The following is a 27,739-nucleotide window of genomic DNA, read 5'->3' on the forward strand; positions in this document are numbered from 1 at the left end:
TTTGCAAACAAAAAAGTGGACAGGCCCGTGCCCTTTCCCAGACCAGTGTTGTGTCTAAGCCAGGCAATTTTTCCCCCGACAGCATCTGTGGGACGGTCGCAGACCATGAGCGCCAGCGTCCAGGACGCAGACACCGCATTCCAAGGCTTCTCCTACGCCCCGCCGATGGACTTCCACTGATTTGTCCCGCATTCTCTTTCTTAACGCGTTGCCGCAACCGTTTTGGATGCCGACCCCCTAACGTTTCATTGTTCTTTTGTAATTTTTACCGTAACTTTATACCGCGCGATCTTTTGTCGCGCGCTCCACGGGGTGCCCATTTTTAGTCGGCCGCCGGCTCGGCCTTCAGACCGACGCGGTCGTTGTTTTATCGAGGGCCGCCGCCACCTTTGAAGGGACCACATTGCGAGGACCGTCTTTGCTTTGAGGATGGCACCCTCGCTCTTTCCAAACTATGTGCCTCTGGCTGCAGTCTTGAGAAGCAGCTGTTTGTTTTTTTTCTCGCGCATACGTCTTCGAAACAGTGTGCCGAAAGCCTAGTTCAAAAGGTGCAATGGAGGAAGGTCCGGAAGAAGTCGGCGCTGCTAGTTCGTTGCCCAAGCTGGTCATTTTGAAGCGGCACTCCACAGTCGAATGTGTATACTGCCCGCCTGTGCCGGAGTACCATGGAACTACACGATGCCTTACGAGAGAACTCTGGAAAGGAAGCCATCATTATTATCACGATGCCGAGAGATTTTTTATTTCCCGTGGCACCGCCACCATTGTACAGACTCGCAAGCAGACGCTTGGAGGGAAGCAGCTTCTAGAAAGCAGTGTTTTGTTTTGGCAATAAAAAAAGAAAATGATTCACACATTTTAAGACTGTGTACTGGGACCTCTTTTTTTCGTTTCCGTCAAAATTGCGGGCCAAGCAGCTTGTGATGTCTGGCTGGGTGTTTATTTCTTTGTGCGTGGCTTGAGCTCCTCGAAGCAGGAGTGGAGGAAGATGTAGTTCTTCTTCTGTGCATTGTAGAACTCGTGTCCCTGAAAGCAGACGTGGTAAGTTGGAGGGCGCCATGGCAGCGTCCTTCGGTTCTAAGCAGCGTTGGGTAAAGTATGCCTAAAACATATTTGGAGGTAAAGCACAAAGTAAGTGGGAGGTTAAGTACTTAAAGTAAGTACCTACACTGGGTGCAATTTACTTCAAGCAATCTACTATAATACAATGCACTGTGTTAAAAAGCACTTGCTTGTACTTTCAATCTTTCGTGATGCCTTTTCATTCCCCTATACAGTAAAATCACGAGAGATACCCCACCTCTATTTTTGGCTTGATTTGCTATATTTTCTTTTTAAATACTGGAAGATAGCCCACTTCTAGTAATAGTGTGTTAGGATCAATGATGGTCTTGACCCAATTGCGGCTAGTTCGCTATGGCGGGATATAAGCGACCATTATTGACCTGGGAAGTACTGTCATCTTTACTTAGTTGCCCCTTGCCACCATAACAGGCTTGGAAGGGACACCAACCTAAAAAAAACAAATTTTTTTTTTTTTAAACTTTCAATTCTACATTGAAAGTTGGCCCACTCCATATTTCCAGCCAATTTACTCTTGATGTTAGGTGGGCTATTTCAAGATTTTACGGATGTATGCGTCGCCGTAGGGGTAACCAGGGATCATCAGTTAGGTGGTCACAGAGTAATTCTTTTACTCACGGAAAAACAATTTCACGCAATCAACTTGCAAGGCACTCATTTGTATCCGTCTTGCAGCCGCCGTTACTTCACTCGGAGAAATGACCAGGGGCCCTAATTTGGACACTTGGCGAAAAATCCGCCGGCCTTCATCGGCCGACGCCAAAGTCGAGTATGGCATACGGCCAATCACGGCCTCTGGACTTCTTGCCGACTTTTTCGCCAAGTGTCCAGGTTAGGGCCGCAGATGATGCCTCGAAAGACAAAAGCGCATTTTCGCACGACGATACACCATTTACACCGTTTAAGATGTACACCGTTTGAACAATATGACGCATTGCTCCAAACGGAGCAATGTGCCATCTGCCCACCTGTCTACTGAGAGTAGAATATTCCCCACTATTGCTTCAGAGTTGACAAAACATCATTTTGTGACACAAATTTAGCAAGACCAAATTTGGGGAATGTACTTCAAAGTTGGGAGTTGTACTACTTCCCTCATAAGGTACCAGAAAAAGTGCTTTAACTACAGTACAACTACATGCTCCGATAGTGTACTTCAAGTAAAGTACAAATTTTCTAAACTTACTTGAACTAGTACTTTAGTACAATGTACTTATAGTACTTCCCAACACTGATTCTAGTAATGCCAGACCAATTAATTGTAAGGTTTCCAACAGCACACTTGTTGTCACCCCATGTCAAAGACCAAACGACTTTAATGGGGGACACTGGCTAGAGATTTAACTTCTGAACTACTAAGTGATGAAATGAAATTGGCAGAGCAGAATTAACATCAAATGTAGGTCTATTGTGCAAACTTTCAGCTCTCTAGAACAATTTTACATACCTGCCATAAGAGGATGTGTCACTCTTCATCAAGAAATCTACGATACTTAAATGAAGCTATGAAGCACCATTTTGACTGCTTGAATATTAAGGGGGGTGTATGGAATTTTAGGTTATCTAGTGTTTATAACTCAAATGTAAATATTTAAGGAAGATTAAAACCAGAAAATGAGATGCACATCTGTCCTATGTCAATTTTTGTTTTCTCAATGAGGACTTCAACTTAAAACAAAAAGAAGTAGATAGCCCGATTCCCCAGTAAATTTCAGTTCTAAAACATCTCGATTGTGGTATTAAAATACTTTTACCTTCGAACGAAAGATTCCTTCGAATGAAATTTGCAGCAAAAAGTGGAACGGAGAAAAATATATTCAAACATTGAACTCCTATACTTTGTTACAGCCTCGCAATGAGTTGAAAATATTTTATATTAACATAACTATTTGGCATATGGTTATCAAGTTTAGTATAAGGGCGTATAATTATCACAATAAAAAACAGCGCGAAATACAAGGACAGAAAGGAGAGAAATACATACAGGACAAGGCGCTGACTATCGACTTACTAATTACTAGGGCAACTCTGCTCAATTCCGAAGATTTCGGGATAATGAGTGATTTTGAATTAAAAAGCCCTAGTAAAAGACACCACATTGTTTGCTTCGCGAAAAATGGGATATATATTTTTTAATTGAATTTTAAATACGAGCAAAAACCGAAAACTTTGCATTCGTCCGGCAACATTGGCCTCGGGCGGCAAAGAACATGGCTATCACGTGGTACGAGATGTCACGTGATCTTCGGCCCAACGACGAGCGTGTGCCAGGTGCAAATGTCGTTTGCACAGCACTCTTCGCGACGTTTTGCTGTCTACGACATTCGACGACGACTGCACAACTGCGGCATAAGTCTGCGCACGTGGTGTCCGTAGTGTGGACGAAACTCCGAGGCAATGATCACAAACGGTGAGACAACGACGGCGGTTGTGACGCGAAAGACGGCGGGACCCCGGCGGGCGGCCGAACGGCTCCCAAGAAGTGCGCTGCGCAGGCGCGTTATGCCTGCGCAACGCTGCTGACGTCATGCGCTACACTCTCCCGGAGAGGTAAAAACAAGCAAAAGGGGGCCATGATTGTGACGTTTAGCTCAATGTTGGCTCCGCCCATGCCGTAGCCTTGACTGCGCTGTTGGTAGCGCCTGAATTCGCCCGCTCGAGTCGGCTGATTTCGGTAACTTGGCGAGTTGCAAGTTTGCCGCACCGTTTAAGAAACATTTAGACAGAACTGCGTCATAATATTTGACGTGTGGTCTTCCTAGGCGATACTGAAGAGGACTGCATTGTTTTTCCAAAACCAAAAATGAAGCGGAGTTGCCCTTTAAATAAGAAAGTTGATAGTCAGCGCCTTGTCCTGTATGTATTTCTCTCCTCTGTGTCCTTGTGTTTTGAGCTGTTTTTCATCATGAACGTTTACCAACTGTCCATTCGTGGATAATTAGTTTCTAAAACCAAAAAACCTCACAGTTAAAAACTATTTTTTTTTTTTAATTGAAAGAAAATATTAGTTTATTTTGGAAGGATTTCTTTCATTCTGATGCAGTGACAACAAATTACATACAGATATTCCTCCAACTTCTAAGCATTCCTAAAATATTTTCAAATTTTTGTTTACTGGAGTCTACATCTCACAATGCTACTGCACATCTCAGCCTCAGTCTGTTTAGGGGAGCCCTTTTTTGGTCAAGCCTAGCAGATACCCGGGATCGCAGATCACCCCAGCGGTAGTATACAGTGAAATCTTGTAACGGCTCCCACCCAAAATGACGAGCTGAATGGAAAAAACTTTCACAGTCCTGCGTTACTCCACAGCACAGTCCCGGCGATTGCTGCGACACGTCTTAGCAAAGTCGTCACGTCGGAAGCGCCGTGGAGTGTGTGAACAGAAACATTCTGAACAAAATAGACCTCCCTTTTGTTCCAAATTCTTTTGTTTTATTTCGAACGCTTTCGTTTCTTTCCTGTTTCGAAGTGCGTCTCCCAATGCTATGACGGAATTTAGCTACCTGCTATTTCTTTTTTTCCCGAAGAGTGCATGCAGTGGGCATAGGGTGCTACAAAAACCCTATATTAAGACGAGGTCCATATCACATGAGCGAATGACACTTTAGCGAAAAGCGACATTTGAGCGAATTAACGTTGTAGCGAATAATGGGGCCGCGTGTTAAGCCACGCCGCGCGCTGCACTTACGCCGCTTCGCGGCGACAGTTTGTGGCGGCTCATTACAAAAGTGCGAACCCACTTGGCCCACCCGACTATTCGCTAAAGTCTCATTCGGTGAAACATAGGCGTTCGCTAAAACGTCATTCGATCAAGTGAGCGCCTCCTATTAAGACGGGTGGTTAATGCTGCGTGAAGTGGAAGTGTTACCTCCTACTGCAACGCAGCAGGAGGTAACACTTTCACTTAACGCACGGGGGACCCAAGCTCGATTCCTGCGGGCGATTTGTTTCAAGGATTTGGCGACGGCGGGTGCCCTATATCGCCAACTACAACAATATTGACTACAATATTGTTAGGAAAAGAGAAAGACGAAGAGGTCGGTCTGAAAACGTGCGCTCAGAAGGCTCGTGCTTTTTGACTGGGGGCTTTCACGAACCACCAATCCATCAACCTTCGTTGTGAAACTCATTCAACGTTAAATCATCATATACGACCCTTACAACATCAACAATGGAAGTCATTTCTAGTAGTGGAAAGGGCCCTTAACGCGATCGCTGTAAAACATGGGGTGTGCTATCTTTGGAATGCCACAGCAAAATTTTATCAAAAATCGGCGATAAACACCAGGGCAGCCAATACAATCCACCTGACACGGGAACCGATACCGCAGATCGCAGACACGGCAAATTCGCGTTCCACGATGCGATAAACATGCGGGAATTCGCTAAAAACTCTCACGTCGCGGGAAAAGATAACTCAGATTGCGGACGCAGCAGATATGCATTTCGCAGTGCAATAGACTCACTGGAACTCGTTACAAACTCGCGTGTCCCGGGAACAGATATCGCGAGCACGTATCCCAGACAAAAAAACGGAAACCCGCTACAAACTCGCTCGTCGCACGTACCAGTACCACAAATCGCGTGGTTGATGCGATTCCCGTCGGACATAGAGTGAAATCCGACGGGAATGATGTTTCGGAATTTTTACGTTGCGGATATTTAGCCAGGAAAAAGGGGGAGGGGCAGGGCATTCATACGAGATTTCACTGTAGCACAGGCTCCAGGGAGACTTTGCCATTAACAATGGGTAAATTGCTAGTTTGAGCATGACCAAGTCACACAATTTCGCATTGCCTGAAGCAGAAATGCCGTCCTCGGACAAAGCGTGTGGTACTGTGCCTTGAACGAGAACCACAGACACATTTAGTGAGCCCGGTGAGCTTTTTGTTCTGTTGCAAGAATGCTTTGAGGAATGGAGAGATCTCTCGAGAGATCTCTCGGCTATCTTGTCGGTTGGCTTCGGGTTCCTTGAAAGAAAAAGGTGCGACACCTAAAGTGCTGCACGGTGAATTCTTGTGCTTGGCCAGGCCCGATAGGTACACGACTTGAGCGTGGCAGGTGTTCTAAAAACACGAGCCTGGCACAAGTTCGGCCAATTTGCGGTCAGAGTGGGAACCTACAGGGCTTTGTTGAAACCAGACCTGGGTCCGTGCAGCGCTGAGTGCCCTAGCAAACATTGTTCCTATGTGGTCTTTTCGGGCGCTATTTGGGCGTAAAAAGATGGTATAAATAAACCAATGAAGTGAGTGCAACTAAACTTTGCAAAAGGTGTTTTAAGGTTGTGCATTTATCATACTAAAAGTTTGTGTGTAGGCAACAAAAAAAAATGAAGCAAAAAATATTCTTTTTTTGTGTACAAGGAAGAAAACGGCAAACACCGTCCTGCAGATCGAGCAGATCAAGCAGATCCAAGCGTGTGCGATAGTAACATCTGTGGGTAGCAGCATCAACAAGACGGTTTTTGCCGTTTTCCTCCCTGTTCATAGGAAAAACCGCTTTTTTCAGGCTTCAATCCTTGTTTGTTTCCTGACGCCTACAGACTCGTAAAATTTCAATATGACAAATGCACGACCTATAGACACCTTCGTAAAAAGCTTCCATGCACTCCATTCATTGGGTTATTTACGCTAATATTTCCACGCCCAAATGGCGCTGAGAGACACCCTGTGCGTAGTTCGTAACTAATTGACTGAGCTAAAGTACATTTGCCAGTGTGGTGCCCCCTTCTCACCAATGTGACACTGCAACGTTGCACCGCATCTTTGTGCACCTTGCGTTTCCTATGAGTCTTGTTAAGGAGAGAATGCACGGGAAAAGCAAGGCTCCCATAAAGTTTGGTGGCTGCTCTGTTCGGCTTTCTAGAGTCGCTACATAAGCCACGCTTGGACCGTGGGTTCTGAAGTGGTCTGTAAATCCCGTAACATTGAATTTCCCGCTAAATTTAGCGAGGAAACTGAATCAGTGCAAAGGTCATGTGACATCAATTTTTAAGCTAAATATAATGGGGAAACTGCACATTAAAGGGCAACTCCGCTCAATTCCGAAAAATTTAGGCTTACATGGGATTCCATTTCACAAAGCACTACTAAACAGCTCTACGCCTTCAGATTCGCGAAATGTGGAATATTATTTGTGTAATCCTAATTTAAACATCAGCCGATACCGAAACCGAAACTTCGGTTGCGTCAGGCAACATTGGTCTCGTGTTGTCAGAGTCATGGCCACGTCACGTTGAACCACGTGGTCTTGTGACGTTCCGGGGGGGGGAGGGGGGGGGGGGGGGGGGGCGAGGGACAGGACACGCGACACGGGCAGGTCGCTTTGCATGGCGTGGACAGTGATGGCCCGGGGGAGAGTGGAAAGAAGAGAAGACGAAAGAGGAGAGGGGGAGCGGAGAAACAGACCGATAAGCGCGCAGGGCAGCGCAAACTAGCGCATCCGCGTTACGGTGATCACGTGGATGCCGTTCAGCCTACACCGGGAGGAGAAACTCATGACGTCATCGTTCAATTTCGCTCTGAGAAGTAAAAACAAACAAAACGTGAGAATGACGTAGTCATGCCTCTGACGTAGTGGCTCAACGTTGGCCGCTCCAACTCCATCGCATTGACTGCGCTGACGATTGCGCCTCACGTCGCACGCTAGAGTTGGCAGATTTCGGCGACTTGGCTCACTTGAACGTTTGCTGGCCAGTTTATTAAATATATAGACGGAATTAGATCGTAATATTTGACATGGGGTCTTCCTATATGATACTGATGAGGGCTGCATAGTTTTCTAAATATCAAAAATGAAGCGGAGTTGCCCTTTAAGAGGCCAGAAGAGTCCATGAAATAGGGGGTAGCTAAACGTGCTACCACATTAAAGGGGTACGGAAACGAAAGTTGAAATATACAAATAACGTTCAGAAACGAGTTAAGCATGACGGATAATAACTGTAAATGAATAATTGCACGCTTGTATTTTGAACGACAGGCTATATTTTTCGTTCCAAACGCTGCAGTTGAGCAAGCGCTCGGAGAAGAGCAAATGGAGAGCGCGATGCGTCATGGGATATCCGGCGCAAAAAAACAAACAAAAAAAGATCCACAGCATTCGCAACATAGCAAGTCAAATTTGGGGGTTTTACGTGCCAAACCTACGACGGGCATCTGGCACTCCCCAGCGGAGGACTGAGGATTAATTTTGACCACCTGGGGATCTTTTGACGTGCAACCGAAAGCTCGGTTACACGGCGCCTTCTCCGCAATAAGCCTCCGTCATATTGCGGGCACCTCGGCCGGGATTCGAACCCGCCACATGGGGATCCGTAGGCCGACGCTCTCGCCTCGGAGCCACCGAGGCGGCTCGTAACACAGCAAGGCTGGCATGGTTATGAGCTTTGCTGCTGGTGGCGTTGTGGTGGCGTCTATGCGTTACAACCGAGCCGTTAAAGTACCTGTGGGGTAATGAGTGTCGTGCGCATCGTCTTCGTGCGGCCCATTCTCCCGCTAGAGGACTAGCTTGTCGCTCAAAATTCAAACCAAAAATTGCTTCCCCCAACTCGTTCAAGCCCAAGTTTACAGTGTGGTGGAAGCTATGTGCTTACCGGACCAATCACATGACCTCACTCTCTGCGCGTGGGTATGCGCGAGGGAGCGTGATTACGTGGCATAAGTGTGGCGAGCCCAACGAGCACGTAGCTTCCACAGCACTGTCAGCTCAGTGGTGAATGGGGTGAGGAAAGTAACTTTTGTCTGAGTTTCGAGCGACGGACTAATCTTCTAGGGGGAGAATGGCGGTGTCTGGGTACACAAACGAAGGTCCAAGCAAGAGGGGTGTCCCTCCTTTCCGTCTTCTTGAACTGTTTGGTACAATGAGCGATTTGTGAGTTGAGGAGGAAAGCTAAGAAGGAATACATGAAAAAAAAAAAACTTTCAGCCTTTCGACTCAGGTGAAGAAGGAAGACCAGCAGAGCTGTTCTACGGTAGGAATGAAGTAATGGCCGGCCGCAAGTCGGCAAGCCAGACTGGGACGGCTGGAAAGGTTGCCGCCATCTATGAGCGACGGCGGCAACCAGACAACTGGCAAGCCGGTTGTCTGGTTGCCGCTGTCGCTCATAGATGGCGGTAGCTGTTCGGAGTGTTGTGTCCACATTTATTTGCTGGCTGACACGATCCTGGGGAAACTAGCCCTTAACAGCTCCACTGTAAAAAGTTGAAAAATCGTTTCATGACCGCTTTAAACTGTTGAGCGTATTTCCAAAGAGCGGCACTGCTCCAATGCTTAGTGCAGGTATGTAACGGTTCTTGCTACATCAACACTATGTAGCAAGATCCCCAAAGTTGCTAGATTACCTCTCAACTAAGCTTCACAGGCATCCAGGTGCACGTTGAAAGATGGTTTAATTAGCTTCAAATTTAGTTTTCTTGTGCCTTTCAATAAAAGACTGGTGTTTTTGAGGTTATGCTGGTACATGCAACAGAGTAAAGCTTAAAAACGAGCGCTGGAATTTTCTTTCCGTACCCCTTTAATATGAATAAACTTGACAAGCACTCAAACAACTTCAACTCATTGCGGCAAATAGAGCACGCTTAACCTATTATCTGATTTTTTCCCCCACTCTTCCGTCGCTCTCGTCCTTTTTCACGAGACCACCGACGTGGGTGCTTACGATCTGCATCGCGTTTTACACCCGACCGGAAGGGACCCTAGACGGACCCACCTTGGACCAGTCGTAGCTGACGGAGTAGGCAAAGATCTCGCCCCGGGCGTTGAAGCAGCAGCGCGTCACGGGCTGCTCCATCTGCTCGGAGGTCTTGAGCTTGGTACGGGCATCCTTGTCCCAGAAGCTGAACTTGCCGTCAGAGCCCACCGTGGCCAGGGTGCCATGCACGGGGTGGAAGGCGATGTCGTTCACCTGCAGGACCGACCGTGGCCGGAGGTTCCGCGTTGGGACAACGAGAAACGCACCGAAACGTCCCACTTCAATGCTGGATGCATCTTCCCAACCAAGGAATACGTACACGGTAACTTGCCATATACTTTCCATTAGGAGAAGTACCTGATTCGCGAAAATACAAAGGAAAATTCGGGCCTTTCCCGCACTGTTGTGGTAAAGGCGGTGGTAATGCAGAATATAGTAAATTCATTCGATTTACTTCCTGCACCAGATGCCCTTCTTTCTGACTGAGCACGTTTTGAGAAAATCAAAATATTTACAATTTTCGGGTCTTATTTTTAGGAAACCTAGTCTGAACGAGAAAAAATAATTGGGCCGCCATACTACTGTGTTTTCTATTATATGTACTAAAAACATTGATACACCAGTAAAGTTGGTTTTAGGTCCACTTGGTACAAACCCCCCCCCCCCCCCCCCCTTTCCGATTTACGGGACTTTTTTCTTCCCTTCCTGTTACCCGTATTCCCCTTTCCTTCCCTTTATCTGTCCCTAAAACTAGCAAAGGAATTTCCCACTCAATCTAGCCGAAACATTATGCCGTCACGTGACACTGCAACGTCACAATGTAGGAATGCGGATTCCCCACTAAATTTAGCGGAGAAATTTTCCGGCTAAATTTAGCAGGTCACGACACAGATACAGATGCAGGATCCGTCGCAAAACCCCGCCAGTAATGTCCGTTGCCGTAAAATGGTTTGGGCAACGCACCGCAAAGATCTCCTGGAAGCCGTTGGTGGTTCCGTTGGCCCGGTGGCACTTGAAGGTGAAGTTGTCCTTGGGGTTCTGCGGGTTCACGTACTGGATGGCCACTCGGCCCTCCACGCTGCCCAGGCCAAAGCCACTGGGCTGAGACTTCTTGTCCAGGAAGATGGAGACACAGCGGTGCTGCACGGGTAGGGGACAGCGTCGGGCAATTAGTATAACAATGCGGAGGAAAAAGCCCCGTGCATTCCTGCCCCTTCGGAACAACGGGGCACAGACGCAGACATCGGTGGTCCTAACGGGCCGTCCCGACGTGACCGTATCGCTGACGACACCGTAAACGGATACTGAAATGAAAATATAAATATACCTCTCACGTTCAGAAATAATAGACAAGATAAACAATCTTTCCCGAAAAACACCACACGTTTGTATTTTGAACGGATGGCTATATTTTTTTGTTCTAAAAGGCCAGGCAAGTGCTCCAAGAGCAGCTGTCGGACAGTGCGATGTGCCTCGGGAGATACGGCACCTCCGGCATGTGCGTGACGTCACGTTTCCCTCCGAGGGCAAAGCTACGGCAAGGCTGGCGTGGTTACGAGCTTTGCCACTTGGTGGTGTCGACGCGTTACAACCTAGCCGTTCGAGATGCATGAGGGCTGCTTGGACGACACAGTACACGAGTGAAGGTGAAGTGAGTCATTTTCGGCCCCAAAACTGCACAGACCTTTTCCTCCTGTCGGTCTCAACCCCCCTCCCCATCATCCTTTCTATACCCCAGCCGCGAGAGTTGAATAGGTGCAGAAAAAATGGGAAACCCGGTTTGTAAGTTTGACGGCCAACGCATGCTCGGAGCTCGGCGCCATACTTCTGCGGAGCGGCGCTGCTTTTTGGGAAAGGTCGACAAAACAACTTTCCAAGTAGCTTTGGGAACATGCGCCAGGTGCAGTTTGGTAATTGTTCTAAAAAATAAAGCATGGTGTCTTTGTGGATTGTCACAATATAGTTGACATTTAGACACTACAATAGGCACTAGAATTTCATTTCAGTACCCCTTTAATATACACAAAGGAACACAAAAACATCACCTGCGAAGTACAGTAAACTCTCACTTGAGCGAACGAATTTTATGAAAAAATGTTTCAGTTAAACTAATTAACGAATTTCGGAATAGCAAATATTACACTTCAACGAACTTGATCGGTGGACCCAGGATTATTTTTGCGATCAATTCAACAAAGTTTTGTGCTCCGCAGTGCTGGCGTAGCCGATGCCCACCGCCCCGCCACCGCCGCCACCTCTGCAGTGGCGGCGTATCATCGCCGGCGTTAACAGCGCTGCCGAGGCAAAGCAGCGGTGCGGTAGACGGAAACGAACCACATGGTGTGTCTGTTTATTTCTTTGTCATCAGTTCCATTCGGCCATCTTAGTTTTGGGTAACAACGACAGGATGGCAGTTTGTGCGCCCACTTTCGTAATGAGTACGACGGAACGGAAGCAGTGATCTCTATCAGACCAGCTCAAAATCCTACAGCGTCTTTTTTTGTGGGCTCAATATTTAGCGAATTTTGTGATGTGTCTGTTTCGGGTTTTGGTCAAACCAAGGTTAATAAAGCAAAGTTTATTTAACCACCCAACTTTGTATCTAGGAGATTAGACCACTCAGAAAAAATTAGGGAATCGACACCCCGAACCAACGTCTAAAATATCCATTTTTTCCAAACACTATTAAAGAATGGAATGACCTACCAAATGACACCGTTTCTATCTTGTCAAACTCACTTTTCTTTGACAGACTGTCACGTGACAGCTGGGCAGACTGACATGACTAGGAAAATGTTCTGATCCTTGCGATGCGAATTCGAGCGATTAGTGGGTGTGATACTGCTCTATGTTTAGTTGTTCCTGCTTTATATATTTTATTACTCTTTGAATGTTGTGGGAACCACGTGTTTCCCGTCTCCCTATCTAGGCCTAGCACAAGCAGGCCGTGGGAGCGTTATGGCGACGTCATCCCGGATACGGGGGTAAGGCCGCATTCCTCGAAGAGGGCGTGTCTTCCTTCGCCCTTTTGGGTGAAAGTGCCTCCGGCGCACCCTTCGGAAATGATTGTGGACGCGGCCCATCTGCGGGATAAGCCGCACTACCTACCCCGGGCGCGTCCACTTTCCACTGGCTAGATAAGCGGCCCGCGGACGGCGGCCCTGGCTCTCGTCGGGGAAGGCTCTGGGCCACGGAGCCTCATTCTTTTTGGAGATTTCCCCTTTCCACGAATCTGCCTAATACGGCAGCGTGGGCCCCCTCCAGGTGAATCTGTCTAATGCGACAGCGCCGACCTTTTTCCGTTCTTTTCTTTTATTAGATTTGCCGACAGGCACAACGTGGGGGCACAACCGACGGGCACAGCGTGGTGGCGCAGGAGCCAAATAAACCCGCTTCTTCAGTATCTTTGTGTTTTGGAGTGAATCCTCTCCTCGGAGTCCACGGCAGCCTCCGGACGAACCCGGCCGTAGCAGTCCTCAACATCGAGCTACGGAGTGGGATCGACCTCGTGGTGCAGCAAGGCAAGTCGAATCCCACAACGTAATTAAGAAAACTACATGTGTGTTTTCTTACTCGTGTCATGCGGCAAGCGAGAGTTATTGTTTTTGCTGTTAGCGCATATTTTCCTCAGCTGATGTTATTACCTGGCAGGTATCTGGAATGCGTGCAACCAATGTGGCTTTTATCATTATGCTCTCCCAGTCTGAGCTGTTCAGTGTCAAAACCCAAGCCGTCTGATAGGATGCAAGGCGTACCTGGTACTTGAGCGGGGACTCAATCTTCTTGTACTCCTGCGGCTGGCCCTCCAGCTGGTAGACGATGATGCCTCTGCCCGCAGTGCTCACCACGGCCATCGGGTACACCTGGCGCGTGTTGGGCACGCTGTTAGCTGCGCTCTCGTTTGGGCAGACAACGAGAAGAGCACCAAAGTAGGAATGGTTTGCGAGTGGTCAACTGCCTTCTTAAAACCATGTATGAAAGATAGCAGCTTTCAAATGCTATGTGCAAACTCTGGTAGTTTTGTGCAATACCGTAGAATACTGGGGAAGCGTCCACACCACTTTCACTGAAGACTGGATTAATCTAGACACGGGCGCTTATCCGGTCAAATCGGTAAAGCCCAAAATGGCGTTCAATGAAGAGCTTTGAAGCAGGGGGAACGGAATCACAGAAGACCGATTTATTTTCACATGACATCCCCGTCGTTGCCACTGGCGGTCTCGTGCCCGCCGCAACGAGGCAAGTATTTTTGGCCAATGTTGGCGATTTAGAGGAGGCATATATTTTGGAAAATTCCCAAATTTGGGAAATGTTAATTGTGGGCGCTTGTATGAAGTGAGCGCTTCCACGGTATTTTACGGTATATTTAAAGACTAGTCTGGGTTTAGTCTGCATGCAAATGTACGAGCTTTACAATCGTGAGCTATTACCCAACTAAACCTCATGCGCATATTTAAACTCGGGGGTCTGCATACACGAGCCGAGCGGCAAACGCAGTGAAGCTTGTCGAGAGTATGGGTCATGTCAGAACTATGTCACAACCATCGAAACAAAAATTGCAACATGAAGCTTGATTTGTTCCTCGTTTCACGCTTAGTTATTCTCTGCACTCCACAGTTACTGTGGTATGTATTGTGGGCTACTCATTTAATGGGAAAACTGCTGCCTGGGGCCTTGATCACATTTAGGACGTTTTAGAAGCAACTGATTCTATTTTAAGCTTGCGGCATCCGTCTTAGTGCCACCGACAGACACGGTTTGACCAGTTCTAGAACACGGCATGTACTGTTTTTGTTTGTTTTTGGGCCGATATGGCACAGAAGTGTTCAGTTATTCTAATGCTTTTTTCTAATGCTTCTTTAAAAAAATTAAATTAGGTTGTGGCATATGCCCCCTGCTCATTTTTGAAGCTGCTCACTAAATAATGTGCAAGTAGAATCAGACAGGTATTGTTAGTAGTAATATAATGAGCATAAGATTGCACCTATATCATGCTACATTAGAAACATAGGCTGCATTCGGTGCATGTTATTAACAAATTTGTAACCTAGCAACAATCGAACGATTAATATTCCCACCTGGTTGCTCTAGGGATATGTTCAAACCACAAATGGCTGGCAAGTCTGCCAGTAGACAAAGCAAGTAATCTGTTTCTGTGCAACGACACAGCAGAAACTCACCACGTCTGCACAGTAGCAGCGCTCAGGAAGGGTGATGGTCAACATGGGTGTTGGCGTCCTTGTGTCCCAAAACTTCATGATGCGCAAAAACAACAAAAGGAGGCAAGAGTCAACTCCCCCAATATACACAAGATACAAGGAACCAAAAAAATCGAACTAGTTTGTCTGAAAGTATAATACTTACGGCCAAACGCCCATTCCACAACATAATGTGGCAAAAAGCGGAATAACATAGCACACGCGCATTTTTGGCAGTTTAGTTTACAGTAATTTTCTGAATCCACCGTCGCCTAGATTAGCTGCACCAAACCACATACCCTGCCACAAGTATATCATACCCTGCTTGCGAGACAAAAAAAGAAGTGTGTATGTTTAGTTTCTCCTAAGGAACAGATGCAATTGTCGTAAATATTTATACTGCCAACCAAATTACCTCAACTCTGGCAACATGCTTTCATGGGCGGGCTAAGCTAGGTGGCCCAAGCTACTGCCCGATATAAAGGGTACAGCCGTTAGCCATCCATCCATCCATATCTTTCAGTTTAGCCTTTTCAAGACGATAAATATAGACAAAACACGACCATGAACTGTCTCTCGAGGTATTAAGGCCCGTTCACACTCTTGCGACCGAGTACGACTGAGAGAGACGAGATCTCTTACAACTTCTTAAATGTTTCTAGAATGAGGGAACACACTGACATTGTGGCGCCATCTATGCGGTGACCCTAGAACTGCATTTCACAAAAGCGAAGGTTTTGCGGGATTTCCGAGGTCAAATGTGCGTAATACCCATAGAAAGGCTCGTTTATAACATTGACAAAAGTTTTTCGAGCCAAAAAAATAAGGATAATGCGCGAGAAATAAAAAAAAAAATATGCTGGACCGCCGAGTTTACACTGGTTCCCAATAGATGGCGCCAGTGTATTCTCTGGTTTAAGAAGTTTTATTAAGGAACCCAGGTTCAAGAGGTCGCAAGAGTGTGAACGGGCCTTTACGGCAAGTAGATGCCTCGGTTATGCACAGACCCCGACTGAAATGTCGCAAAGCTCTTTATTTTTACTGGCAGGTTTCGAGATAAATGGAGGGCTTTTGATGGCTGTACTCCTTTTAATAAATGGTGTGCCACCCAGCCTAATTGCAGGTCCTGGCAGCAGTGTGGACCAACCTTGAGTGTCTTGTCCCAGCTGCCCGTCATGATGCAGGTGTAGTTGGGGGCCTTGAGCCAGTGGACGGTCTTTACCGGGGCGTCGTGCTGTGTGGCAGAGCATTGCGCTCACCTTCAGTATCCGGAAGCCAAGTGACACCTCTCAATGGTGCTGCCTCACCTGAGCAATCGGGAGGGCCTGGTTGCTGTTCAGGTCCCACATCTTCACGGTCTTGTCGCAGGACGCTGAGAAGACCTTGGTGCCATCCTGCAAAGACAAGCCCCTTTAGTGGTCCAGATTATTTTTTTCAAAAGATGCACCTTAATGGTCAGGTATGTTTCCAAAGGGATAGTTCCATATTTTCCGGACTATAGCCCACAGGGACAAATTGCGGATGAAAAATAAAAGCTTTTCCTTAAATAGTGTTGCACCTAGTGTCTAGTCCACACAATAAAGCTCTCAAACAATGCGCACTTGGACAAATGCCTGCTTTAGCTTGTGAAGAAGCTTGTACCATATATAAAAAATTATTATTATCATCTGTCATTCATAAAATGCATTACCTCTCATTGCAATAAATGATCTCGAAACTTTAACTTGTTATAAATTATCTCAAAACAACTTTAAAATGTGGATAGTCTGCATACTATAAGCCCGGAAAATACAGTAAAAAAAGATAAATAAGTGCGTATGCTTTTTTTTTTTTTTTTTAAATATCTGACGGGAGCACAAACAGCGCTTGCAAGCTGTTCAGACTGAGAAGCATTGGATAAAAACACTGAGGGCAAAAAGTAGACACGTTTCTTTGATTCGGCTTCATTTCGGCACATACACTTCCACAACATTAAAGCGATCTCAAGCTTTGAACCGGGGGTACTTTGCAGAGCTTCTCCATGAAACGACAGGCTCTCGTCCTCTAAATTAAATCCCAAGAAGCGTTAGAAGTCTGCCTCAAAAAGACTGGCGCTCCGACTGCCACTACCAACAGCGGAGCAAACACGCAAAGCCGCCATTTCGAGCATATCACGTGCACAGGGCGTGTTATTTTGGAACTATAAATAGCCTTTCTAAAGCAAAACAGGTGCAAATAAAATAGTTATAAATTTTTTGAGACACAAAAGATGGCAGCACGTCCCAGGGTGCACGCGATTTCGCGTTTGTGAGGAAACTATCAAATCTGTAATAGCCGCCGTACATGTACAGTGGCGACCCCCAAATGGCTAAGAATTCCTCGTCTGCTAAAGGGCGACTTGGACTTGACATAGAACTCTACTCTGTGCACCCCCGAGCCGACAGGATGTTGGGAGCTAAGTGTTTTCCCGACCAATCAAAAGCCTGCATTCTATTGCTCGAACCCTCCCACTGCACGAGTGCATGAGTGAGGACTAAGCGGTGAAAGATTGACGTACGAAGACAGGTTCCAATATTTGAGTTTGACCGATGGTGCGAAAACCACTGGTGGCCGTTTGTGACGAGGTGGTTTCCATTGCAACAGAGATTCTGTGCAATGCATTCTAGTAGAGCGCAGGGTTGTTCTAATGGAGTCAATCCCCCTCAAACGCAGATGTTTGAGTCCGCCTCGACCGGTCCAACAAGCATGTGGCTTAGAGGGGTTAGGATACGAAAATTAAAAGGGTATATTATTCTTGAAATGGAATGCTCACAGGCTACTTAGAATATACGTCAACTTTCACACTTTTTAGAGCTCTAATAATTGCAATGATCAACTTACGAATGCTGACCATTTTCGTCCGCCGACCAGGCAACACTGCCCAAGTCAGTCACACTATGGTGCCCATAAACCATGAGTTCATCATATTTAGTTGAACGCTCTCTCCTTCTAGATGTGCCCGAGCTTGCTTCGTCACGGTACCATCGCGCACTCTCGTGCAACTCGGCTACTCCTACACTACTCTTGCTCCAGTTCCTTTGCCCTCCGACCTTCCACCCTGCGTGCACGTGCAAGATCGTCGTCGCAGAAGCTGGTCGCCGGCGGGTCAAAGCCAAAATGACCAGCTTCCAACATCTGATAACAATCACTCTCGTCGCTGCTACAATCGGTGTCGAAGACTCTGACGAAGTGAGAGATGCCGTAGACGTCGTCATCTCAAAACCTGAAGCGCGGGACGCCGAGAGAGGCAAGTCTGCAAATGCATGCAAGGGGACGACGCACGTTGGGCGAAGGATATCACCGACCCAACAAACATGGCGGCCCTCCCAAATGGGGTGGATCCGAGGGTTCAGCATATAAATTGATTTATCAACGAAGCTATTGCACCATTTTCAAAACAAATTTAGCAAAAACAGAGGAACCTACAATGAGTTCTCGCACTATTATTATCTCATACTTTGATTTTGGTGTCCTAAGCACTTTAAATGCTCCGTCAGCTTAGTGGTAAACAAAGCACAGGGTGGACGACAGAGACAAACGGACATTCAATAAAAATACTTCCTAGAAAAAAGAAAAAAAAAACTAAGGTTTGAAGCCTTTTCATCTGAGACCGCAACGAACAAAGAAATGGAGACAGCTGCAAAAAATGTCTATTACAGTCAGCTTTTTTTTTTTTTTAATTATTATTTAACAGGATTGCTACCTGCATTGGCCCAAAGCGAGGAGCTGCAAGCAGCTGCAGTTCTGTGGCCAGTCTCGAGGGTGGGCTCCTTTTGACCCCATTCGAAACAGTGTTGTTGTGGTTTGCTACCTTTCCTGTTTATCCCAGTCTCAAATTAAACATTGATATTGTACCTCAGCTTGCCTTTCTTCTATTAGCATTAGGCCACATGCATGCTTTAAAAAGAAAAGAGTAAGAAATTCACTGTTTGTCAATAAGTCAAAGAGACACCTCCATCCTTAAAAAGGCTTTTGAGAGTATGCAGTCAGCATGCGCACACAACTCCCGCCTTATCTCTGCTCCTACAACACCTAGCTTTCACTGCCTCCAAACTCACGTCGCTCCAGGCAACGTCGAGCACAGGTCCCTGATGAGTCTGCTGCGCCTTGGGAATGGTCTGTCCCGTGCTCTGCACCTCCCAGCACCTTATCTGTGACAGGTAGAGGTATGATGACATGTAAACATAAGGGTGCACAAAGGACAAAGGAAAGGAACACACAAGCGTTGAATCGCAACTGAAATAAAATACACAAAGGAAGGAGGTGAAAGCATCAAAAAGGCTCACACAATTAGTGCGCACCACAGACACATAGCTTAAAACATAAGGTACAGACAAGTACCCCAAATAAAAATAGGTTAACTTCAAACTACAAACGAATTTTATTACACAATGACCTCTCCAAAAATAAGGTTTCCTTATCCAACAGCCCCATGGAAAGCTGGCTAAGGCAGCATTCTCCCAAAACCATTGATAACATATGCTTCTAGAATTTTCTGAGTGCCTGTCTTTATATCTCCCAATAATTGTCATGCCTTGAAAAGATGGTGTACATAAACAAGATCTGCAGTGCAGTGTATCGGATTAGCTGAAGCTTTAATAAGCATATCTGAGCCATTGTAAAAAAAGTGGAAGCCGTTTACAACTTCCTGTAAGGCCGAATTAGAGCGCAGCTCTTGACGAGGAGTAGGGAAGGGTACTGAGGGAGGGCGGGGGGGGGGTCATGTAAACCCCCCCATTTCCCCGAGGTCACCGAAGGTACCCGAGGTCCTCCCAAAGGAACCGAAGGTCCTTCGGGAGGACCTCGGGTTCCTTTGTGAAAATTTACCCATAATGCACTGTGCGGTTACGCCGACGCCGCTCAAGCCGGAAACAGGTGCTTAAGAGCTGCGCTCTAAAAAAGAGTGGCCAATACATATGATGCCCCCATGGTATTTTTGGCTAGCCCAAAAGTGGCTCAGATCTGCTCAAAGGTTTGTTCAAAATCTGACAACCACACGAAAGCCGTAGGCTGAAAACGCCACAGGCAACCCTTTGTTTCCTGTTCAGTCGGCCTGACGTACAAAGAGGAAGGACATAAAGTAAATCAAGTATTGCCAGGGCTAATGTATGCAGATGACATTGTACTCGTATCAGAAAGTTGTGACAATACAGAAGCTAATTAAGATTTGCAGCAGGGAAGGGGACAGTTTAGGACTAAACTTCAGTAGGGACAAGTTGGGTATAATAGTTTTCAATGACGAGAAAGGGGGAACCCCTGAAGCTACAGGACAGTAGTAGAACACATAGAAAAGTACAAATATCTGGGAGTATGGTTAAACGAGGGAAGAAAGTATCTAAAAGAACATGAAGATATTGTAATAAAGAAGGGGAAACGAGATTCAGCTATCATGAAACACAGGGCACTATGGAACTATAATGGATATGAAGTCGTTAGGGGTGTATGGAAGGGAGTCATGGTGCCAGGACTGTCATTTGGGAATGCGGTATTGTGTACGAGGTCAGAAATCCAGGCAGGTTTAGAGATACACGAAGGAGTGTGTGTAGGTTGGCATTGGGGGCACATGGGAATACACCAAATGAGGGAGTACAGAGGGATATGGGTTGGGCATCTTTCGAGAGTAGAGAAGCGATCAATAAACTTTGAACAAAGACTAGCTGAAATCGAGGATATGCGATGAGCGGGGGAAGTGTGCAAGTATCTATATATGAAAAGCCGGGACAAACCGAACCCGCAAGCTGATATTTAAATACATTCAACAAGATGGAGCCGATCAGAGCATATCAGTAGAAAAGAGAGTAAAGGAAACCGAGAGGAAATTGCGGGAATAGAGAATGCAGGGGAAATCAGCTTTAACAATATACAGGGCACAAAACAAGAAATAAAGAAGGAACAGCTGGAAGATAATTCAGTGGGGAGCTCATTGCTGTTTGAAGCTAGAACGTGGGTGCGAAGCAGTGTTGTACACATTCCTCAAAAAAAGGAACGAAAGCTCGTTCCTCGTTCCTTCTGATTTTTGGAACGCATTCCCGTTACAAGTTCCATCTGTGAAAAAGGAACTCGTTCCCGTTACAGCGTAAGAAAATGGAACGTATCGTTACATATACGTTACATTTGTAGTTTGCTAATTACCATATTTAGTTCAATCAAGCAAAGATTGTTTTCTTTTTTTATCTATCCCATCAATACGCAACATACGATACGGCATGATTGTAAACCTGAGACTGGGGCAGAAAAGAGAACACAACAGAAGGTAGTAAAAGAGGAGGCAACCCTCCTCTTTTACTACCTTCTGTTGTGTTCTCTTTTCTGCCCCAGTCTCAGGTTTACAATCATGTTCAACTTACACCAGCTCGCCTGCACTCTGACTATTTTTTCGTATACGATACGAGTTTGTATGTCGCGATAAAAGAGCACCAGAAGACGAAAACGAGCGGAAGCAGGGTTTTATTTGTTGATATATTCAAGTTAAAAATCTCAGCTTTTAACCACATTCATGTTTGTAGTGGAAGATTGAGACGAGCCAAATGTAACCACAATGCACGAGCGTTTTACAACAACCTCACACGTTTCAATTTAACAAAGTCCCTTGTTAGAACTTAACAACAGTTGCTTCTCGATGTTGCTGTCCGCAAGACGAGCAAGTACAAGAGCGGGTATGGATTTTTGAAGGTCAGTCTTGAAAACTACAAATACTTCTTTGTGAAGGCTGGATTTGTTGTTCAGTTTGAAGGTAGGGGACAAGAGAAGAAATAAAGGGTATTTTTTGTGTATTTTTTAAGTGACCAATGTTCGGGATACAGGGTGTGTTACATGTCTGGCAACCTGTGATCTTGTTGTAACTGTAGGTCTCGTTAGGGAAGTTCAGAAATGGCTGTAGTTGGCCTTAGATTTCTGGGTGTTGGTGTATGAGGGTTCGTGAAACCAAAAAAAGTAGTCGAGTTTGAAATGACCCTCTTTGTTTTTTCCTACGACTAGAAGCTTTGCTTTTTGCGCCGCAGTTTCGGGCACTCAAAAAAGAGTCAATGTCCACCAGCTCTCCTGCACCCAAAACTATTAGCAAGCGAGGACCACACAAAATTACCCACAAGATTAGCAGTCAAATAGTTAACGAGATCCTGCACTTCGTAAAGATATTGCTTTTGTATTGTAAAAATTTCCCTGTTATAAATAAAATAAAAGCTAACCCACTGGACGAAAAAAAAGGAACGCCGTTACTCTTTCCGTTCCAGTAAAAATGTAACGCGTTCCCGTTCCAGTTCCAGCGATGCAAAATGGAACGGCGGCGTTCCTTCGTTCCTCCTAAAAGGAAAGCGTTCCAGGAACGCCGTTCCTTGGAACGCCGTTCCGCACAACACTGGTGCGAAGAACGAAAATGTATAGGGCTAAATTCCAGAAAATAGACTCTGTGCTGTCGTGCCGGGCTGTGGCCGGCGGTCAGACTGCACGGCCCACCAGCGACGGCAAGCAAGCAACTGAGCGTACAGACAGTCGAAAGCCGGGAACCAAAAAGCATGTTTATTTCACGAGTCAATGGCTTTTTACAGAAGACGCGGGCACAGTGTTCGCAACCCAATTACTGAAAGTGTCCAAACTTGGCACTAGAGCCGCCCACAACATCTCCCCCCTCAAGAATGTTCGAGAATGCACCGGACACCTTGGCTGTGAAAAAAAACATAGCCTTACAGATTGAGTCTCTTGGGAGCAATCACTTGTCTCCCGGAACGGGTCGTGTAGGGTTGGCCCGTACCGTCACCACGAACACCTGGTGGTGATGCTGGACGAGGCACAACAAGATGAGGGGAGTCGCCAGGTCCACCTGAGGCCGAACCGTCGCCATCATGTATAACGATGAGGGAAGTCGCCAGGTCCACCTGAGGCCGAACCGCTGTTGAAGTCTGCCGTCTGCTTCCTGCGGTAGTCGGAGTCTCGGGTAACAACCAGGTCTCGTCCCGGATAAGAGGCTGTAGCTGCTCCTCCCTCTTCGGGACCCGCGTTCGAAGCTGGCGGCCCATCAGCAGCTGTGCTGGGCTGTAGCCGGTGACACCTGGCGTGTCTCTGTAACTGAGGAGTGCCAAGTATGGGTCCTTGGCCTTGTGGAAGAGGTTCTTAATGGTTCGAACCATTTGCTCCACTTCACCGTTTGACTGGGGAAAGTTTGGGCTACTGGTCACATGTGCAAAGCCGTAGGAGCTTGTGAATCTGGCGAACTCCCGCGACGAAAATGGGGGACCGTTGTCAGACCGGACAGTCTTGGGGATTCCGTGACGAGCAAACATACTCTTGAGGACGTCAATGACCTTCCTTGCCGTCGTGCTTCCCAGCGTCACCACTTCCGGGTACCGGGAATAGTAGTCAAATAGGAGAATGAAGGTTTGGACGTTCAGGTGGAAGAGGTCGACGCCGAGGACTTCCTACGGAAGACTAGGGAGACTTGTGGCACAGAGGGGTTCCGCCAGGTTGACTCGGCACGAGGCACATTGCTCACAGTTCGCCACAAGGGAAGTGATGCTGGCATTGATCTGGGGCCACCAGACTGACTCGCGGGCTCTGGACTTGCAGCGGTTGATACCTTGATGGCCTTCGTGGATCAAGGCAAGTATCGCTGGGCGCAGTGCAGCTGGGATGACGATACGGGTTCCCTTCAGCAGAAGACCATTACAGACTGAAAGTTCTTCCAATACGGGTGCATACTTTGCAACGTGCAAAGGTAACTTTCCCTTGGATGGCCAACCGCCCTGACAAAATGAGATGAGCGTACCGCATTCACCGTCGGATGCTTGAGCCATCTTGAGATCTTCTATGGGAACTGGAAGCACCTCAAAGGAGCCGTCCACTGTTTCAGCTGCGAAAAGCTCGATGGCATCCAGCTCTCCTGGCGCGACGAGGGCCTTGCAAGGGATTCGAGACAGTGTGTCGGCTGTGGCTAGTAGTTTTCCAGGAACGTGCAGCATTCGGAATTGATACCGCACGAGCTTCAGCCGCAACCGTTGAATCCGCGGTGGCAAGACGTCGAGCTCCATCTTTCCGAAAAGGGAGACCAATGGCAGATGATCCGTCTCAACATCGAAGGAGATGTCACACACATACTCGTCGAACCTCTGTACAGCCCAGGTGACCGCCAAAGCCTCCTTCTCCGTCTGGCTGTAGCGCTGCTCAGTTGTTGTCAGGGATCTTGACGCAAAGGCGACAGGTCGTCTCTCTCCTGTTGGTTGAGTCTGCAGCAGCACCGCGCCTAGGCCGAAGGAGCTTGCATCCGCCGAGACCGTAGTTGGGTAGGCTGGGTGGTATTTTGCCATACAACGGTCGGACGTCAGCAGCTTCTTGAGAGCATCGAAGGCGACTTCTTGTTCGTACGACCAGGTCCACTCTGTGTTTTTGCTAAGCAGAGCCCTGGTCGGCGCTGTCACTTGGGCCACGTATGGAAGGAAGCGGGCCAAGTGGTTCACCATGCCGAGAAGTCGGCGTACCCCAGCGACATCCGTTGGTGGGTCCATGTTTAGCACGGCAGACAGCTTGCCGGGATCGGGCCTTATCCCTTCCGCTGAGACAACAACTCCCAGGAATGACACTTGGGACACTCCAAAACTGCACTTCTCCCTGTTGAGGGTGACGCCGGCTTTGGAGAGACGCAACAGCACCTGCTGCAGGCGTTGGTCGTGTTCTTTCTTCGTTTTGCCGAAGACTAGGACGTCGTCCACCATGTTGACTGTTCCGTCTAGGCCCTCCAAAATCCATGCCATCTGTCGCTGGAAAAACTCTGGGGCAGACGTGATGCCAAATGGGAGGCGGCAAAAGCAATAACGCCCAAACGGCGTAATAAATGTCGTAAGCTCCTGAGAGTCCTGGGAAAGCTTGACCTGATGGAAGCTTGATGTAGCATCGAGCTTCGAGAAGACTGCTGCATCGCCCAGAAGTCCCAGGACTTGATCGACAGTGGGGAGCACATCACGTTCTCTCAGGACAACTTGATTCAGCTTGGTAAGGTCAACACAGAGGCGGTAGCCTCCCGACGACTTTGGAACCACAACCAGTCCAGCACACCAAGGTGTGGGGTTGGTGACCCGACGAATGACTCCGTCTTGTTCAAGTTTGGCCAGCTCCGTACGCACGACCTCGCACAGGGGTATCGGTATGCGGCGTGGAACACTAAGGGAAAACGGAACCGCATCTGGGCGTAAACGGATCTTGTACTCCTCCTTGAGCGTGCCGAGGCCTTTGAAAAGTCCCTGCGGCACCTGTACTTTCATGTCGTCCAAAAACTTGACCACGAATGTGGGCGTGGGTTCGAATCCCACTTCTGACACCATGTCATGCCGGGCTGTGGCCGGCGGTCAGACTGCACGGCCCACCAGCGACGGCAAGCAAGCAACTGAGCGTACAGACAGTCGAAAGCCGGGAACCAAAAAGCATGTTTATCTCACGAGTCAATGGCTTTTTACAAAAGACGCAGGCACAGTGTTCGCAACCCAATTACTGAAAGTGTCCAAACTTGGCACTAGAGCCGCCCACAACATGTGCAACATGTTGTGGGCGGCTCATTGTGTGTGGGCAACATTAAACATCATGTGGGCAACATAAAATAAATACGCACAGCGTCTTCAAGTCAAGGTATGCTACTTTTCCTACTCTCATGACCACAAGGCATGACAAGCAGTAACGCTTTGTCCGTTCTGCAGTCTTGGCGGTAACACGTTACAAGTAACGGCGTTACCAGGAACGAGTTACTTTTTTCAGGTAGTAACCTACTCGTTACTTTTTCGACACAGTAACAGGTAACATACTTACTTTACTATTTTAAGCAACGTAGTTACGTTACTCGTTACTATAATTACACTTCAAGTTTTTCCGTGTTTTTAGGCGTCAAGCCATGCTTTTCTTTGCGTTTTTTCTCGTCAGTGTTTAGGTGAAACCATAAAAAGAGATGAAGTAATTATGTTCTGTTTCTGCATGAACATAATGTTTCTTGATGTATGAGCTTATGCATACCTGTATCGTCAAAACCGTAAAACATGTTAAATCATAATTTAAAAGGTAACGCAGAAGTAATGTGCGTTATTTTTTACCTGTAGCGGTAACGCGTTTCTTTTATTTTTAGGCAACGTAGCTCAGTAACGCGTACCTTTGATTTGCAAGTAACGAGTAACGCATTTCGTTACTTCTTTTTGGTAACGCCTACAACACTGCCGTTCTGTCGCCGATCCCCTTCTGCTGCAGGTAGCAGGGGCGTAGCGAGCCTCCGACGAGCGCTTGGCCGGTGCTTTGTGCGCGAACACCGTGGGAACAAAATCCGGGTGTTCTCGATCAGAGGACGGTTTCCCTGTACATAAGCAAGCCTCGGGGTGGAGATTGAAATGGAAGCCGCACTTGCCTCCAAGAAAGTGCTTGCCGCACAAACGCGCGAGGCGACCATAATTTTCGATCCACGATATTATCCACCTTCTATGCCTTTTGGAGTCTGCCGGGAACTTGTAGAAGCTCACTCCGCTACTTTTCTTGTACGTTTCGGTGAGATTAAAGGCAACACAGCTTCGCGGCATGCTGAAATACTATGACGCCCATGCGAAACGTGCGTCCTTTTGCCCACACCCGTCGGCTCCGGTGCGATCGCAGCGCCGTGACGTCAAGCCCGCGTGTCGGTCTATAGAACATGTAATTTTCCGATTAATAATGCAAATAAATGCAAAGGTGCAAGCTAGCTGGACAAGAATGATGCAAGAATGCACGGGGCTTCGTCCCACCCTCTTGAGGGGGATGACTGCGCACAGCTTTACACTGAATATCTTGCTTATGTTATATGTTATATTAAGCATATAATTAGTTTGGGAGAACACCGCATAAGCCAGCCTCCCGTGCGGCTGTTAGATGAGGAAACCTTATTTGTGAAAAGGTTCTTGTGTAGTAGAATAAATTTGTAGTTTTAAATTAAGCCATTTTGATTTGGAGTACTTGTCATGTGTACTCTGCCCGTCTGTGGCGGGCTCTTATAGTGCAAGTTTTTTCGACGCTTTCATCTTCTTTCTTGGTGTATTATGTTACGATGTCATGATGGTCTCAGATCTTAGAAAAAGCATTCGGTGAGCACGCTCGCAATGGTGTGGCGTGCGCCATTGCTTTTGGAATTCACGCCCAACTGACATGGCTGCTCATTGATCTCGTTTATTACTTGTTAAACAGTTTGTCGAAACCATCCCCCTAACCTCAACAAGGAACATATTATATTTCAGTTGCGAGTCAGCCCTCGTGTGTTCCTTCGCTACGTCCTTGTCCTTTGTGCGTTCTTCTATTTGACAGGCAGAGTTAAAGCCGGCAGAAACCAAAATGCCTTGCGCCATGGGAACTGCGTCACCAACTCACCTGGTTATCCCAGCTGCCGGCAATCAAGAAGTTCTGCGGGAGCGAGGCCGGGCTAAAAGCCAGGCTACTGATGGAATCGTCCGGGGGCGAAACGACCTCGAAGTCTTTCATCGGGTTGTGCGTGCCGGTGGCAGAAGCTGCCGAAAACATGCCCACGCCGCCACCGAAGTTGACGGAGTTGTTAGCGGACGCGAACATGGCTAGCGTGTGGCTGACGCGCTAGGTCGCCCCGAGAAAAATTGAGGATCAGGCGCCTACGGCTTTCCCAGCGATTTACACACAACTCGGTTACAGACGAAGCTCGGAAGGAAAGGTGTAAAAACGAACTACGAAGATCGTGCCACCATGTTTGTTTGTTGCACTTGGATAGACAGCTGGATTGTCTTGGTGA

General features: G+C 47.2%; 2 protein-coding genes across 4 annotated transcripts in view; one reads left to right on the forward strand and one right to left on the reverse strand.

Moving 5' to 3' along the window:
- The window catches only part of LOC8029345 (serine/threonine-protein kinase Sgk1), a 42,224-nt gene extending 41,362 nt beyond the window's left edge, over positions 1 to 862 (forward strand). For all 3 annotated transcript variants that reach the window (XM_040499867.2, XM_040499868.2, XM_029982742.4), the window contains one exon: positions 83 to 862. In XM_040499867.2, the coding sequence (XP_040355801.1) occupies positions 83 to 180 (98 nt within the window). In that variant the 3' untranslated portion in view covers positions 181 to 862. The remainder of the gene's footprint in view (positions 1 to 82) is intronic.
- Positions 715 to 27,739, reverse strand: LOC8029344 (mRNA export factor). The gene is made up of 9 exons (XM_002404628.3): positions 27,349 to 27,739; positions 19,050 to 19,142; positions 16,281 to 16,367; positions 16,121 to 16,207; positions 14,956 to 15,027; positions 13,531 to 13,638; positions 10,739 to 10,915; positions 9,794 to 9,988; positions 715 to 1,026 (listed from the first exon to the last, which is right to left on the reverse strand). The coding sequence occupies exons 1-9, from the start codon at positions 27,544 to 27,546 to the stop codon at positions 940 to 942; spliced, it is 1,104 nt and encodes a 367-aa protein (XP_002404672.1). The 5' UTR covers positions 27,547 to 27,739; the 3' UTR covers positions 715 to 939.

Source organism: Ixodes scapularis, unplaced genomic scaffold, assembly GCF_016920785.2.
Source record: "Ixodes scapularis isolate PalLabHiFi unplaced genomic scaffold, ASM1692078v2 PGA_scaffold8__174_contigs__length_109621045, whole genome shotgun sequence".
NCBI lineage: Eukaryota > Metazoa > Arthropoda > Arachnida > Ixodida > Ixodidae > Ixodes > Ixodes scapularis.